Below are 12,457 nucleotides of genomic sequence, written 5' to 3' on the forward strand. Positions count from 1 at the left end.
TGCTGCACCACAGTGTGCTGGTAGATTCATCTCAATTGGGAGTTCCAACCACTTTAATAACATTGCTCACATAATCTAGGGGCTGCTTATTTTCGCACCAGTGTTTCTTGTTCTTACTAACTGCAAACAAATCATAATTGTGACAAAGGCAAGGTTAATATTTTAATTACTCATATGTGCAGCACAAACATTTACTTTAGACCACCTAAGCATTTCCTTTCAATGCCATGTGAATCAGCATTCTTAAGAGTGGAAGGAATATTGTCTGAACTGCATCCAAATGGAAATAACCATGGAAAGGAAAAACAAAGTATCTTACACAGTTCTTTAGGTCTGGAGTGCCCAAGTATCTACAAACAAACTGTTTAGTCAGAGCTGGAGAAGTAGATATATTCTCTATTACGTTCTCTATTATTTTAGTAGACTTAAAATCCTACTATTCTACCGGTGTGTGCATAACCTTTTTCCCACTACAACTTATCCACAGAAAATAAGGAATACAGAGACTATAGATTATTATATTTCTTCATCCAAAAAGTTTGCTATCAGTTGAGTTTTGGTCTGTTACATGATGAGTTAATATAGAATCAGATAATCATACACACAAACAGTGGGAGTGTGAAAGAGAGATGTGGATGGACAGGGATTCAGCTCTTAAGAATTTCATAGTCATTTTGAAGAAAGCTCAAATCCTGAGGATGAGTGCCAAAGCTGTAATGGGGAGTGAACATGCTCTTAATAAAGAAGTGGTCAGTAAAGTGAAGTAAGGGAAACATAAAAGTAGAGAGGAACAGCTGAAAAGATTTTAAAGAAAGAAGCAGCACTCATGCTAGTGGGCATGGTAAGAGGTACAGTGAGCAACAGAAGGGAAACGGTATGCATAAGTGCTAGAGATATGGGAGACCTGAGCATTTACAATCTAACAATTTTTGCCTAGTCATCAACCAAAAATGCTCATGTTGTGGGATCATGTGTGTAAAAATAGTAGTAACAGGTTTTGGTGAAGTATGCGAAGGACAATAAGCAATTGAGACATTTGATACGGATGATGCCAGTGACACAAGCATTAAGGATTGCGTGCTCAATATTGGTAGTAGTGGTAACAAAGTGTGTAACCCGAACACAATCTCTAGAAACAACCCAATTTGCAAGATAAAGATTGGAGAGTAGAAGCTGTCGATTGTCGGTGCCCCAGGTTTACTGCATACTATAATTTATAAAGAAGTATGGAAGAGTTAATTTATAGGAAGTATTGGGGCAGTGCATTGATATTAATGCTAATAGTTTTATTAGTGACCCTATTCCCATACTGAGTTGTAGAGCAGTTACGTTTGAGACTAAAATAGGAAGGTCACGGTGAAATTGTACATGGCTAAGATGGGCCCTTCATTGTTGAGTCGGCTGCATCAAAGCACACTTGATATTTTGGGTCCAAAGAGCTATGAACAAGTTGTTGTAGTGAGGGAGAGTGTCAATATAGATGAAGAAATGTTGACAATGTATCTGAAGGTGTTTTGGGGGAGATCAGAGAGTTAGAAGGGTTTGCATACAAGGTAACTCTAAAGGAGAACACCCCCCCCCCAAGGTGGTGCATAAGGTGGGGAATATACCAATGACCGGAAGAGAAAAGGACACCCAAGAGATAAATAGGTTGCAAGCAGTAGGTCTTATTGAACACATATGGTCCTCAGAGTGGTTGGCTCCATTAGTTGTGGCCAGGTGTGCCAAAGGGAACATTAGGTCAGACATTGACCATAGGTACGTAAACAACAATATTGTGGTTGATACATTTTGTGCCCAAATATTAATGACATGCTGTCTATGCCTAGGGAAGTGAATTGGTTTTCGACAATCAATCTCTCCTCAGGTTATCATCAGGTGCGGCTACATCAGGAAAGAGAATCGTTCAGGGTTTTCATTTCACCTGCAGAGTGTTTCTAGTTTGTGCCCATGCCGTTTGGTCTTGCATTGGCTGTTGCCATTTTACACAAGTTAATGTACCAGCTGTTCAAAGACATTCAAGGACCAATATTTTTCCGGGATGACATTTTAGTCATGCCGTAACCGTAAGTCAGAACATGATGTGAGGCTGCAGGAAATTGAAGATCTTAAAACTGAGGAGTATGCGAAATGAAAATTTGCTGTCCAAAGTGTCACCTACCTGGGACATGAAATGAGATTCTCAGGGATAAAACCTAACAGGGGGACTAGTGAATGCCCTAGGGAAGGCATCTTCAGTGCGAAGAAAGGATTAGATGAGGTCTTTCTTATACCTGGCTGCCAGACTGTTGCTAAAAAAAAACTATTCCCTTAGACAACTGTTAAAAAGAAAGTAAACTTTTGTTTGTTGAGGCATTACCAAGAGGGGTTTGCCAAACTTCAGAAGGGAATCTGTGAAGCAGGGGCATTTCAGGGATGCGATCCCATTGCCAAGAGTATCATAACAATGATTTGAGTTGTAAAGGTCTTAAGTTATTCCTTACACCGATAAGAACTGATGGAAAGGAAATTGCAAAAGCTTTTGCTTTGTTTCTCTTGACACCTACAGAGGAACAAATCTATGTTATTGAAATAGAAACGCTTGTTATATTAAAGTGCGATCACAATCTGCTAGCCACAGGTGCTCGGATTTTCTTAATCATCTAAAATTGTCCATTCATTCATGAGGTTACAAAAATTCAATTACAAGATACAGTACAATCCTGGAATACAATGGCTGACTGTTGGAAGAGACTGTAACTCCTGTTGCAGGAGTGTATCCGCAAGATGAGTGGGAAGAGTATTATGTCACCAGGCCGACTGCAACAATTAGAAGCCATAGACAAGCTGGAATGGGCAGAACAGAAAAGAGATGGGTTGAAAGTTATTTGGGACACCAGGCAAGAACTGACAGAATAAGACTGTGTTTTAATTGAGGAATGGTCGAATCATCTCAGGTGTGGAAATTAGAGAAAGGAAATGTAATTATGCTACGAAAGACATTTTGGTATTGTCAAGAGCAAAAAGAGAATAACATATATACACTGGTGGTGAGTAAATATATGAAGTGGGAGAGGGTTGATAAGTCAAACATAGGCCTCCCCTGTGCCGAGTTAACTGCCCTAGCTCAATGTGAGAGATGTTAGGAGTGCGTTTAATGGGTCCTACCACCGATGTCAATGGCTCCATATACTTAGTTGTAGTCCTACAAAATTGTTTGAAATAGTCAGAAGTTGAGTTTGTAGATAGGGCTGTTAATGTTTAGATAAGCCCTTCCAAAATGAAGGTTTAACAGAAAAGGATCATTAGTGATAGTTTTAGGCAGTTTGTAGAGAATTCCTTTCAACATAAAGGTATGCAATACAATACGGCTTCGGTGTATCATCCAAGTGCCAACAGTTGAGTTGAAAGATTCAATAGAGTGAATAAGGAGATAATAGAACTAGAGATAATAAGAAGTGGTGGGGAAATAAAATGATGAATACAGTGTGGCCCAACTTCTTTATGCCTAGTTTAGCAAAGTACAGACCTTTTGCCATCTTGACATTCTCAATGCTGTTTAGCAAGGACAATTTAGGATGAATGTTTGAAAGAAGATTATTATTGTGGTTACAGCAAGTACTTAGAGAAAACCTTAAGGAAGCACAACCAGGGTACACACAGTATGGTAATGTCAAGAATGATATAAAGAATGTTGTATTGAGAGTGTTTGTGTCTCAAGCAAGATGCTAAAGTTTTCAAACGTGGGAGTGTTTTCACTAACCCATTGAAAGTTATTAACGTTATGACAAATTCAGCCAAACTTGTGATGGGTACATTTGGCCCATCAACTGGTTGGTCACATGTAAGGGTCATGGAAGCATAATGCAGAACCCCAGACGGTGCAAAGATATGTGGTGGTTTCTGAGTATGTACCACAATGGGTAAGCACTTAACTGACCGGCTTGAAACTGATTTGGGGACTCATGGAGAGGTAGAAAAGTGCAATCGAAATGCTATTATCATTGTATACCTTTTCTAATGGGCACCACTGTTCACATGGCTACAGTAAAATAATCATAATTTTCACAGAACACCACCTACACAAAGGGAAAGCAAGCGACCCCAGCCATGCGAGACTAGCTGGCATTTACCAAGGCGGCAGTGGCACAGAGATGAGTTGATTGGGCAGGAGCCATTGTCATTCAAGTTATGGGTTCACTTCAGGTCAGCAAGGATTAAAAAACACCACAGCAAAACATGATGCACCTGCAGTGGACTTTCAGATTATTAAGTTAATTGGAGGAAAAAAATAGGGCAGGCCAAAAAAAAAACAGCACTGCTGGGCACAGCTTTCCAAGGCACACAAAATACTTTTACACTGACTGTCATATAGCGCCTGATGTACTATTCCCTTTCACAAACAAAGAATATACAGTTTGCGCAACAACTGGTTTGCGAATGGGAATACAATTTGAGATGCAATGTATGTACTAATAGGTCGCATTGCAGACTGTTCGTAGCGGGTCATTGGGCAGGTCACTATTTCCGACTCCCTGTGATTGGCTCCAAATGCAGGGATGGATGCCTCTAGTGACAACAGACCTCTGTCCTTGCATTTACAAGTCCAACCAGGCCACTTTTCTTTAACAGCAGCCCATGTCTATTAAAGGTACATGTGTTGCTTTGAGAAAAAAAATATTTCCTGTTTGGGATAAGTTTGTGGGAAGCAGGAATTTGATCCTCTGGAACACTGTAATTGAGACTGTATTTGTGGTCACAACCCACTGATACATTCCATTGATACATCCCCTGTGATCACATCCCCGCCTATTTACAATTAGTAATGGATCGCAAAAGCACTTTTACAAATTTCCGACTCGTAAAACAGCTCTAATGCATTTTAAAAAGGAGTTGTGCAGCCACAAACTTTGCGTTTTTGTGAATCATAGGATTTGCAGCTACAAAACACCATGATACATGAGGCCCATAGGGCTTTCCATCACCCTGACAGCTCAGTGGGTACCTAGGCCCAGTTTCAGCCATCTGAAAGTTGTCCAATAGCTCGACAGTGGCTGAATACCTGAGCCTTTCTTTGGAATTATCAATAAACAAGCCAAAGAAGAAAAACTGGAAAAAAGAATGCAACACATGAATAACTATGTTATTTCATACACTTGAAGACACCCAGGAGAGCAAGCTAAGGCCCACAATCCGCTCCTTAAGTGGTTACGTTGCCTTCTGGTGGACACTAAAGCTCCCTATTATGGCGCGCCTGATGCTCGCGAAGATGATTATATTGCCCCGAGTACTGTATTACTTTACTAATCTCTCTGTGTGGATCCCGGAGGGGTGGTTATGGCATATTGACTTACTCCTCCGAGAACTCATATGGGATCGGAAGTGCAACCGAGTGGCACTGGCTATATTAAAGAGGGACATTTTGGAGGGAGGTTTGGGGGGTACCAGCTTTTAAGACTTATTATCTAGAGTCCCAGCTGCAATAGATTGCTAAATGGCTGGCCGGCACAAACTTGCCGGAACTTGAGCCACGTATCCGGGAAGGAGAGGGCTAGTCTCTTGCTGTCCATTGCTCTCCGCTGTTGGTGGTGCTCTGTGTCAGATTTCCCAATTTATGCCCCGACCCTCCAGTTGGTGGGCCGACTCCACGGGGATCCCCCCTTCTGCTTCTCGGTGGCTCAGATGGTCGGTTGGATGGATGTAGGACTCGTCACAGTGGTAGACTGCTATGAAGCCTCTACCCTGGAACCGTTGGCAACACTGATTGAGGATCATGGTCTACCTCAGAGGCAGTTTCTCAATTACGAGGTGCTCATCAGGACATTCCAACCACTCTGGAGCGGAGGCACGGATGTGCCACAGACGCATGAGGTCTTCCAGCTGCAAAGGTCCAAGGTGGATGGGAGTCATTTGGTGAAGTGGTTTTATGGCTCCATTAGTAAAATGGCTAGGAGGCTGTTGCATGCCTTGTGAACTAGATGGGATGGGGAGATGGGGCGAGATATATCAGACTGTGACTGGGAAAGAATTTTGGAATACCCACACTCTCTCACGTAACACTCGCGTCAAATGTATACAGTTTAAGTATCTCCATCAAACATACCTCATCCCAAAAAGTTTACAGCTATTTATGGGGGAGAAGCCAAGCTTTGTCCCAGGTTGCATTGGTGGAGACAAATTTCTGTCAAATGACCCGGTCTTGCACATATATCCAGGTATTTTGGGCATTAGTGATACAGTGGCTGGCTGGGCTACTGTAGTGGGATATAACCTGTACCTGGGAGATGTGCTTGGTAGGGTCCTTTCCAAGGTCTAAGCCCAAGAATTTGGGGAATTGTTCCATTGACCTAGCACTAGCAATGGCCAGACACCAGATTGCCATGACTTGGAAGTCGGCAGTGCGGCCAATGGTGACTCGTTGGGAATCCTCGGTTAAGGAATGGGTATGGGCAGAAGAACTGGCACTGCAGAGAGAGAAAGAAAGGGGAGTGAAGAGATGCTTCATTGTGCATGAGGTACTGGAAGCCTTCGAAAACCCAGATGGGGGCGTGTCCTCTTCTGATGCAATGCGCTCTGGGGCAGATGGTGAGTCGCTAGCCTGACAAACACCTGTTCCACCTGAGTAGCCTCTCTGTGACGTGTGTGGGCAGGGGAATGCCTGGAGGAGAATTGTGGGCCATAATGTGAGTTGGCCTACCTCGGAGTAAGTAATTCCAGGCGATGTGTGTGTATGCAGCTTTACTGTGTGTATGCTGGACTACCCCAAGTGGACCTGTTGGACTGAGATAATGACTCATTGATTATGTAGAACCAATGTTCTTTTTGTTTTCCGTTGTTTGATTACGATTCAAAGTATGCTTTTGTGGTATACAAAGAATATATGTCGTACAAAGTTTAACCAGAGATGCTGAATTATGGGACAACCCATGCCATAAAGCCCTTTGTAGACATAACTGATTAAGGGGTTCTGTATATAATTGTACTCGATGTGCAAGTCTGTGAATGAGAACCCACATGGGCATGGTGTATAAATCTCTCTCAAATGCTGATGTTACTTGTGTACGGTTGAATATGCGAAAACTTAATAAACATATATATTTTTTAAATAAATAATTGTTATTTACAAAATAACATGGGGTCTTAAAAACTGAGAAATGGCAAGATTTGTCTTTCCCTTTTTAAAATTAGAGGAATCTATAATGGGATACGTTTGAGACAATCTTCCTGACAGATATGTGACTCAGTAGTACCTGTAATGAGTAAGAATGATAAAATAAAGAACCAGCCTTGTATTTCCACTAAGAAATTTCTGTCTGGATTGTTTAAATTCGGAGCCTCCCCCACGCTCAATAAAAAGTGTTCGTCCTAAAATAATTCAGCTATCCTCATGCTTCCACCAAACGATTAAAGCTTCCACCAAACCATTAAAAAAATGTTACACACGTGATGGAAATTACTGTTGTTCACTAGCTGGACAACTTTACACTGAAAATGTATACTTACCTGCATTCCACTTTGCATGAGTCCTTATGGGTGATCCACAAACTGATATTGTTGAGTGCCGACAAAATCAACTGATTGACAAGAGGCCATAGGTGGATGCTGAGTAGTTTTGCGATTCTTTTTATCCATAATCATACATGTACTTCACTTGACATATGTTGACAAGAGTCTGTCACATAGCATGATATAATAATCCAATCATACTCATTTGATTTGGCTCTGCCAAAAAATAATGTTTTAATTAAGTTTGTAGTCTTAATATGCTGTAAATAACTTGCAATACTATTAATATTCTTCGATATATCAATCTTACAAGCAATTAAAGCTGCTTTGGACCTGCCTGGATTTAAATTTGTGATCTGCAGGGCAGAGCTGATGTCAGCGGCAAGTAATTAATTCCCTACCCATCTTGACCGTGTATTGATGTAATTAAACATGGCTTTGAATAGATTGGGCTTCAGTTCAAGTGTACTTCCCATAGCATCTGCTCCACAGAAATGTTATATCTGTGTCAACGGGACTATCTATGTATGTCGCTTAGCAACAGTAATATAGTTAATTGTAACTATACTTGCCAAGTCACTGATATATTTATCCAGTTAGGAAGAGTTTTGTATTTACACCAAATGTCGATGCTACGTAATAGCATAAATGTGGTATTGGCTTCATTTGATAATGAGCTAATTAATTAGATGAACATTACATGCCCAGCAGGATGTTAAAGTTTAGATGCTTGTTTTTAAATGCATCTTTCTAAGTCATTCTTTGCACCATGAGGAAGCCTTCCTGTGCCTACCCTGGTGTGTGTATATATATATATATATATATATAGCATGGTATACATTCCGCACAGGCAGATGGGTATCTAGTGATGCATCTGGCATACCTGCTGCAGTTGGGTGTCTATCTCAATACAGCAAGGGTTACTTCTTGTGCAGGTAGATTTATCTGTGGTGCAGCCTGGTGTATATCTGGGTGTAGATGGTGTATGTCTGGGCACACATACGACATATAATGAATGGGTTGCAGGTTACTATCCATCTCAATGTCTCTCAAGTTTGAGGTGGTGTTTTTAGTGTTGAACCAGCGGGACACTATGTTATAGAAATTACAGTACGAAGACCTGATTTTTATACTGTTAGCCTCATCACAAGACCAATTACATCACTTTCTTGTGCCCTTTGCTTTACAGACACAACCTGGTGAAAATGTCGGAGAAACGGATGGTGTCCTCTGTCTTTATCACTCTTTCCGCACCACAGAGAGGCCCGCCACCTGTTCGTAAAAATGCTGGACAGGAGAATCCAGGACCAAAGCTGAGCCAAGTCAAGGATAGTCCCAAGCCTGCTGGAGTCAGCCAATGGGAGCCATCAATCCTACCTCCAACCAAGCCACTACCCGATGGTTACAAAAAGGGCAAGCAGAGCGAACGGTCACGTGGCGTTGTGGAGTCCTGGTTGGAGGAATCCAACTTCCCCAATGGAGGTAAGATGAAAGTGACTGTAGCAGGTACTGAGGGTCACCTAGAGGCAGTCTAACAGTATGTCTTATGCTCGGGCACTAGCAGGCGGCTGACCCTGTGGCAGGGGGTTCGCGCCTGTAGCTAAAGGAAGCTGCACCACTTGACTTGTTTCCAGGAAGAGACGCTGTTTTAGTTAGCGCTCCTGCACAAAGTGCAGAGGCGCGCTTTTAATTTTCCCTGCTCACCTCTTCCCTCACGGAATCCTGACGCTCACTCTCCACTCCTTCTGAGCGCACCGGCACGGCACAGCGCTGAACACAGCGGCGGCTCGCAGCGGCTGGGGCCGACATCTTGCATTGGGCTGCTCGGGTGAGGCGAGGCCACGGCCATCTTGGCCACACCCCCACGAGTACCGCCCCTACTTAAACGGGCCACCATGTGTCAGCGCAGCGGACGAGCGCAGCGGGCGCGACGGAGGCGCGCCGGAGTTGCGCCTGAGTTAAGCCCGTCTGCGCCCGTCCGCGGCCGACCGGGACCCGGGCCTACTCCCCCTGGCCACTTTTTAAAATACTCGTCGCTGGAACTTCTAAACCTACGCCCTTACACTCTCCAGGGTTCCTGCAAGCACTCTCTTGCCCCACGTACATTGACTTGCATTCAACGTTTGGGTCTTTCCTCTTTCCCCACTTCTGTGCCTCATGCCCAGGCTTTAATTCAACCCCTTCCTGAGCCTCAATCTGCATCTACGGCAAAGCACAGTTTACGCTGTTACTACCTCAATACTCGGTCCCTGGTTAAAAACCAAATAGACATTTTTCTTTTCTTGGAGGAGGTAAAACCCGACATTTTCTTATTAGCTGAAACCTGGCTAACCCTTCACTCCCTCCCCGATGTACTTGTTGCACTGCCCGCAGAATATTATATCTTGACAGCCAACCGTACACCTGGGAGGGCGGGAGGTGGAGTAGCAGCTATAATTCTGAAATCTCTCCATGTCAGGGAATTACCTTCCTTGACTCTTCCGGATACCGAGAACCTAGTGATTAACCTTGACACTGAAAGTGGGTCCCTTATTTTGGTTCTTATTTACCGGCCTCCCCAATATATGGCCAATTATCCATCTCTCCTGGCGGAGCAGCTGGCTTCATACGTAGTCAGCCACTCTAAAATCATCCTCATTGGGGACCTAAATTACTGGTTCGACAGCACAGACATAGACACTCAAGCTGCTGAACTGAAAGACCTGCTTACAGATCTCAATCTAAATCAGCAAATTAATGTACCTACTCACCAGAAAGGCCACAGCTTGGACCAGATTTGGACGCATAATTTATCTTTATCCGACCCAGTTATCAGCCCTTGTATATGGTCGGACCATTTTACTATCTATTTTACACTAGAAACACGTGGAAATGTCAGATCCAAGCCATGCAAGAGCAAAGAATTCCGCAAGTGGAAAACCATGGACCTTCCAGGATTTATTGACGTTTTAAGTAAAACCGTACCACCACCGTACGATGACCTGGACACCAGTGAGAGAGCGCTGTCTAACTGGCTACTCAACGCAGCTGACCTCTCAGCCCCCCTGGTACTGGTCCCTAATATCAGAGGGAATGAAGCTCACAAATGGTTCTCCCAAGAACTGAAAGAACTTAAACTGGGGGTCCGACAGAAGGAACGGAAATGGAGACAAGGTTACTCCTCTCAAGCCAGGATAGTGTACTGTACCGCAAGAAAGGAGTACCAAAAAATCTTGCTCCAACATAAATCCAACTACTTCTCCCAAAAAATTTTAACTTCTTCAAACAAAACTAAAGTTGTTTTTAATATAGTCAATGAGCTCTGTGACGATGACAGGACAGCTCTCTCAATAGTTCCTACCCAGAAGTTGTGTAACTCTCTGAATGAATTTTTCAGAGAAAAGATTGTAACTATAAAACGCAACATTGCTAGCTCTCCTAAATCGTCCCCTTTGGATGATATTTTTAATAACCCTATTACATTAGATACCCTTCCTGCCATAGACCCTAAAATCTTTTCCACTCTCTTGGCACGGGTCAAGTCTGGTTCACCCGATGACATTTGCCCACCCCACATTTTCGCAGAGATTGGGCACTCTATTCCTCATGGGATCCTCCCTTTGCTCAACGACTCTCTTGACCAGGGAAAGGTCCCCGCAGGGTTCAAACATGCTCTATTGATTCCCCTGATCAAAAAACCCGGTCTTGATCCTCTTGATCCTTCTAACTATCGTCCGATATCCTTGTTGCCATTCCTTTCCAAAATCCTGGAGGCACATGTTGCTAGTTGTCTCTCTCACTTCATTGAATCTACTGGATACCTGGAGCTTAATCAAGCTGGGTTTCGACCGGGGCACTCAACCGAGATGGTGACACTGGCGGTCCAGAATGTACTTAGATGCAATGCAGACAAGGACATTCCCCAAGCACTGGTACTTCTTGACCTGTCGGCCGCATTCGACACGGTCGACCATACTATCTTGGTCGACCGTGTCGAACAGGCTGGCCTGAGAGGCTCGGCACTTAGATGGCTGAAGTCATTTATCTCGGAACGCACCCAGGCAGTGAGATTAGGAACCTTTACAGCCCCTAAAATCAAAAATGAATGTGGAGTCCCTCAGGGCTCGTCTCTGTCCCCACTTTTATTTAATTTGTATTTACGACCCTTGCTATTCTCATTAAAAAAGTTCAGAGCCTTAATTTTTAACTACGCAGATGATCTGCAATTGATCTTCTGTTTAGACACACCTGGCGCGGTCACCGAATTTCGGGAGACCATGGTTCACATTCAGAGATGGATGGGCCTAAATCACTTAAAACTCAACCCAGGCAAAACTGAATTGATTTTGCCTGGGAAGAGTGCACTGTACTGGGGACCACATTTCTGGCCTCCAGAAATGGGTGACCCCCCGGCTAAGTCCCAAACAGTTAAGAGCCTTGGAATTTCTTTTAATGAAGATCTATCGCTCAAAAATCAGGTAGGGACTGTGGTATCTGCAAGTTTCTTTCAACTTCGCAAGATTAAGAAGATCGCCCACCTTTTAACCCACCCTGCTCTGATTCAGGTCATTATCGCTCTTGTGTTGTCCCGTCTGGACTATTCCAACAGTCTGTACTTGGGTCTTCCAGCGGGGCAGCTCAAGAGACTTCAACTGGTCCAAAACCAAGCGGCCAGGTTGATCTGCAAGATCCCTAAGTGGCAGTCCATTAGATCAGGACTGGCCAGTCTCCACTGGTTGCCAGTAGCGCAGAGAGCAGCTTTTAAAGCAGGATGCATTATCTTCAGGGCTCTACAAGGTAAGGGTCCCGGATTTATTAGCAGCCTGCTTGTTAGTTACACTCCCTCTCGCGCTCTCCGCTCAGGTCAAAAGAACCTGTTAGTGGTGCCGCGAATCAGGAAACAACGCCAAGGAGGTGGATCTTTCCATTTTTTGGCCCCCTCCCTGTGGAACTCTTTGCCATTGCCGTTAAGGCTCCATGAAGATCTGTTAGC

The 12,457-nt window shown here is 43.6% G+C and overlaps 1 protein-coding gene across 2 annotated transcripts in view; it reads left to right on the top strand.

Moving 5' to 3' along the window:
* The window catches only part of FBLIM1 (filamin binding LIM protein 1), an 80,139-nt gene that overhangs the window by 37,836 nt on the left and 29,846 nt on the right, over positions 1-12,457 (top strand). For both annotated transcript variants that reach the window (XM_078642527.1, XM_078642528.1), the window contains exon 2: positions 8,675-8,967. In XM_078642527.1, coding sequence (XP_078498653.1) covers positions 8,691-8,967 — 277 coding nt within the window. In that variant the 5' untranslated portion in view covers positions 8,675-8,690. The remainder of the gene's footprint in view (positions 1-8,674; positions 8,968-12,457) is intronic.

This window comes from Lissotriton helveticus, chromosome 5_1 (genome assembly GCF_964261635.1).
Source record: "Lissotriton helveticus chromosome 5_1, aLisHel1.1, whole genome shotgun sequence".
NCBI lineage: Eukaryota > Metazoa > Chordata > Amphibia > Caudata > Salamandridae > Lissotriton > Lissotriton helveticus.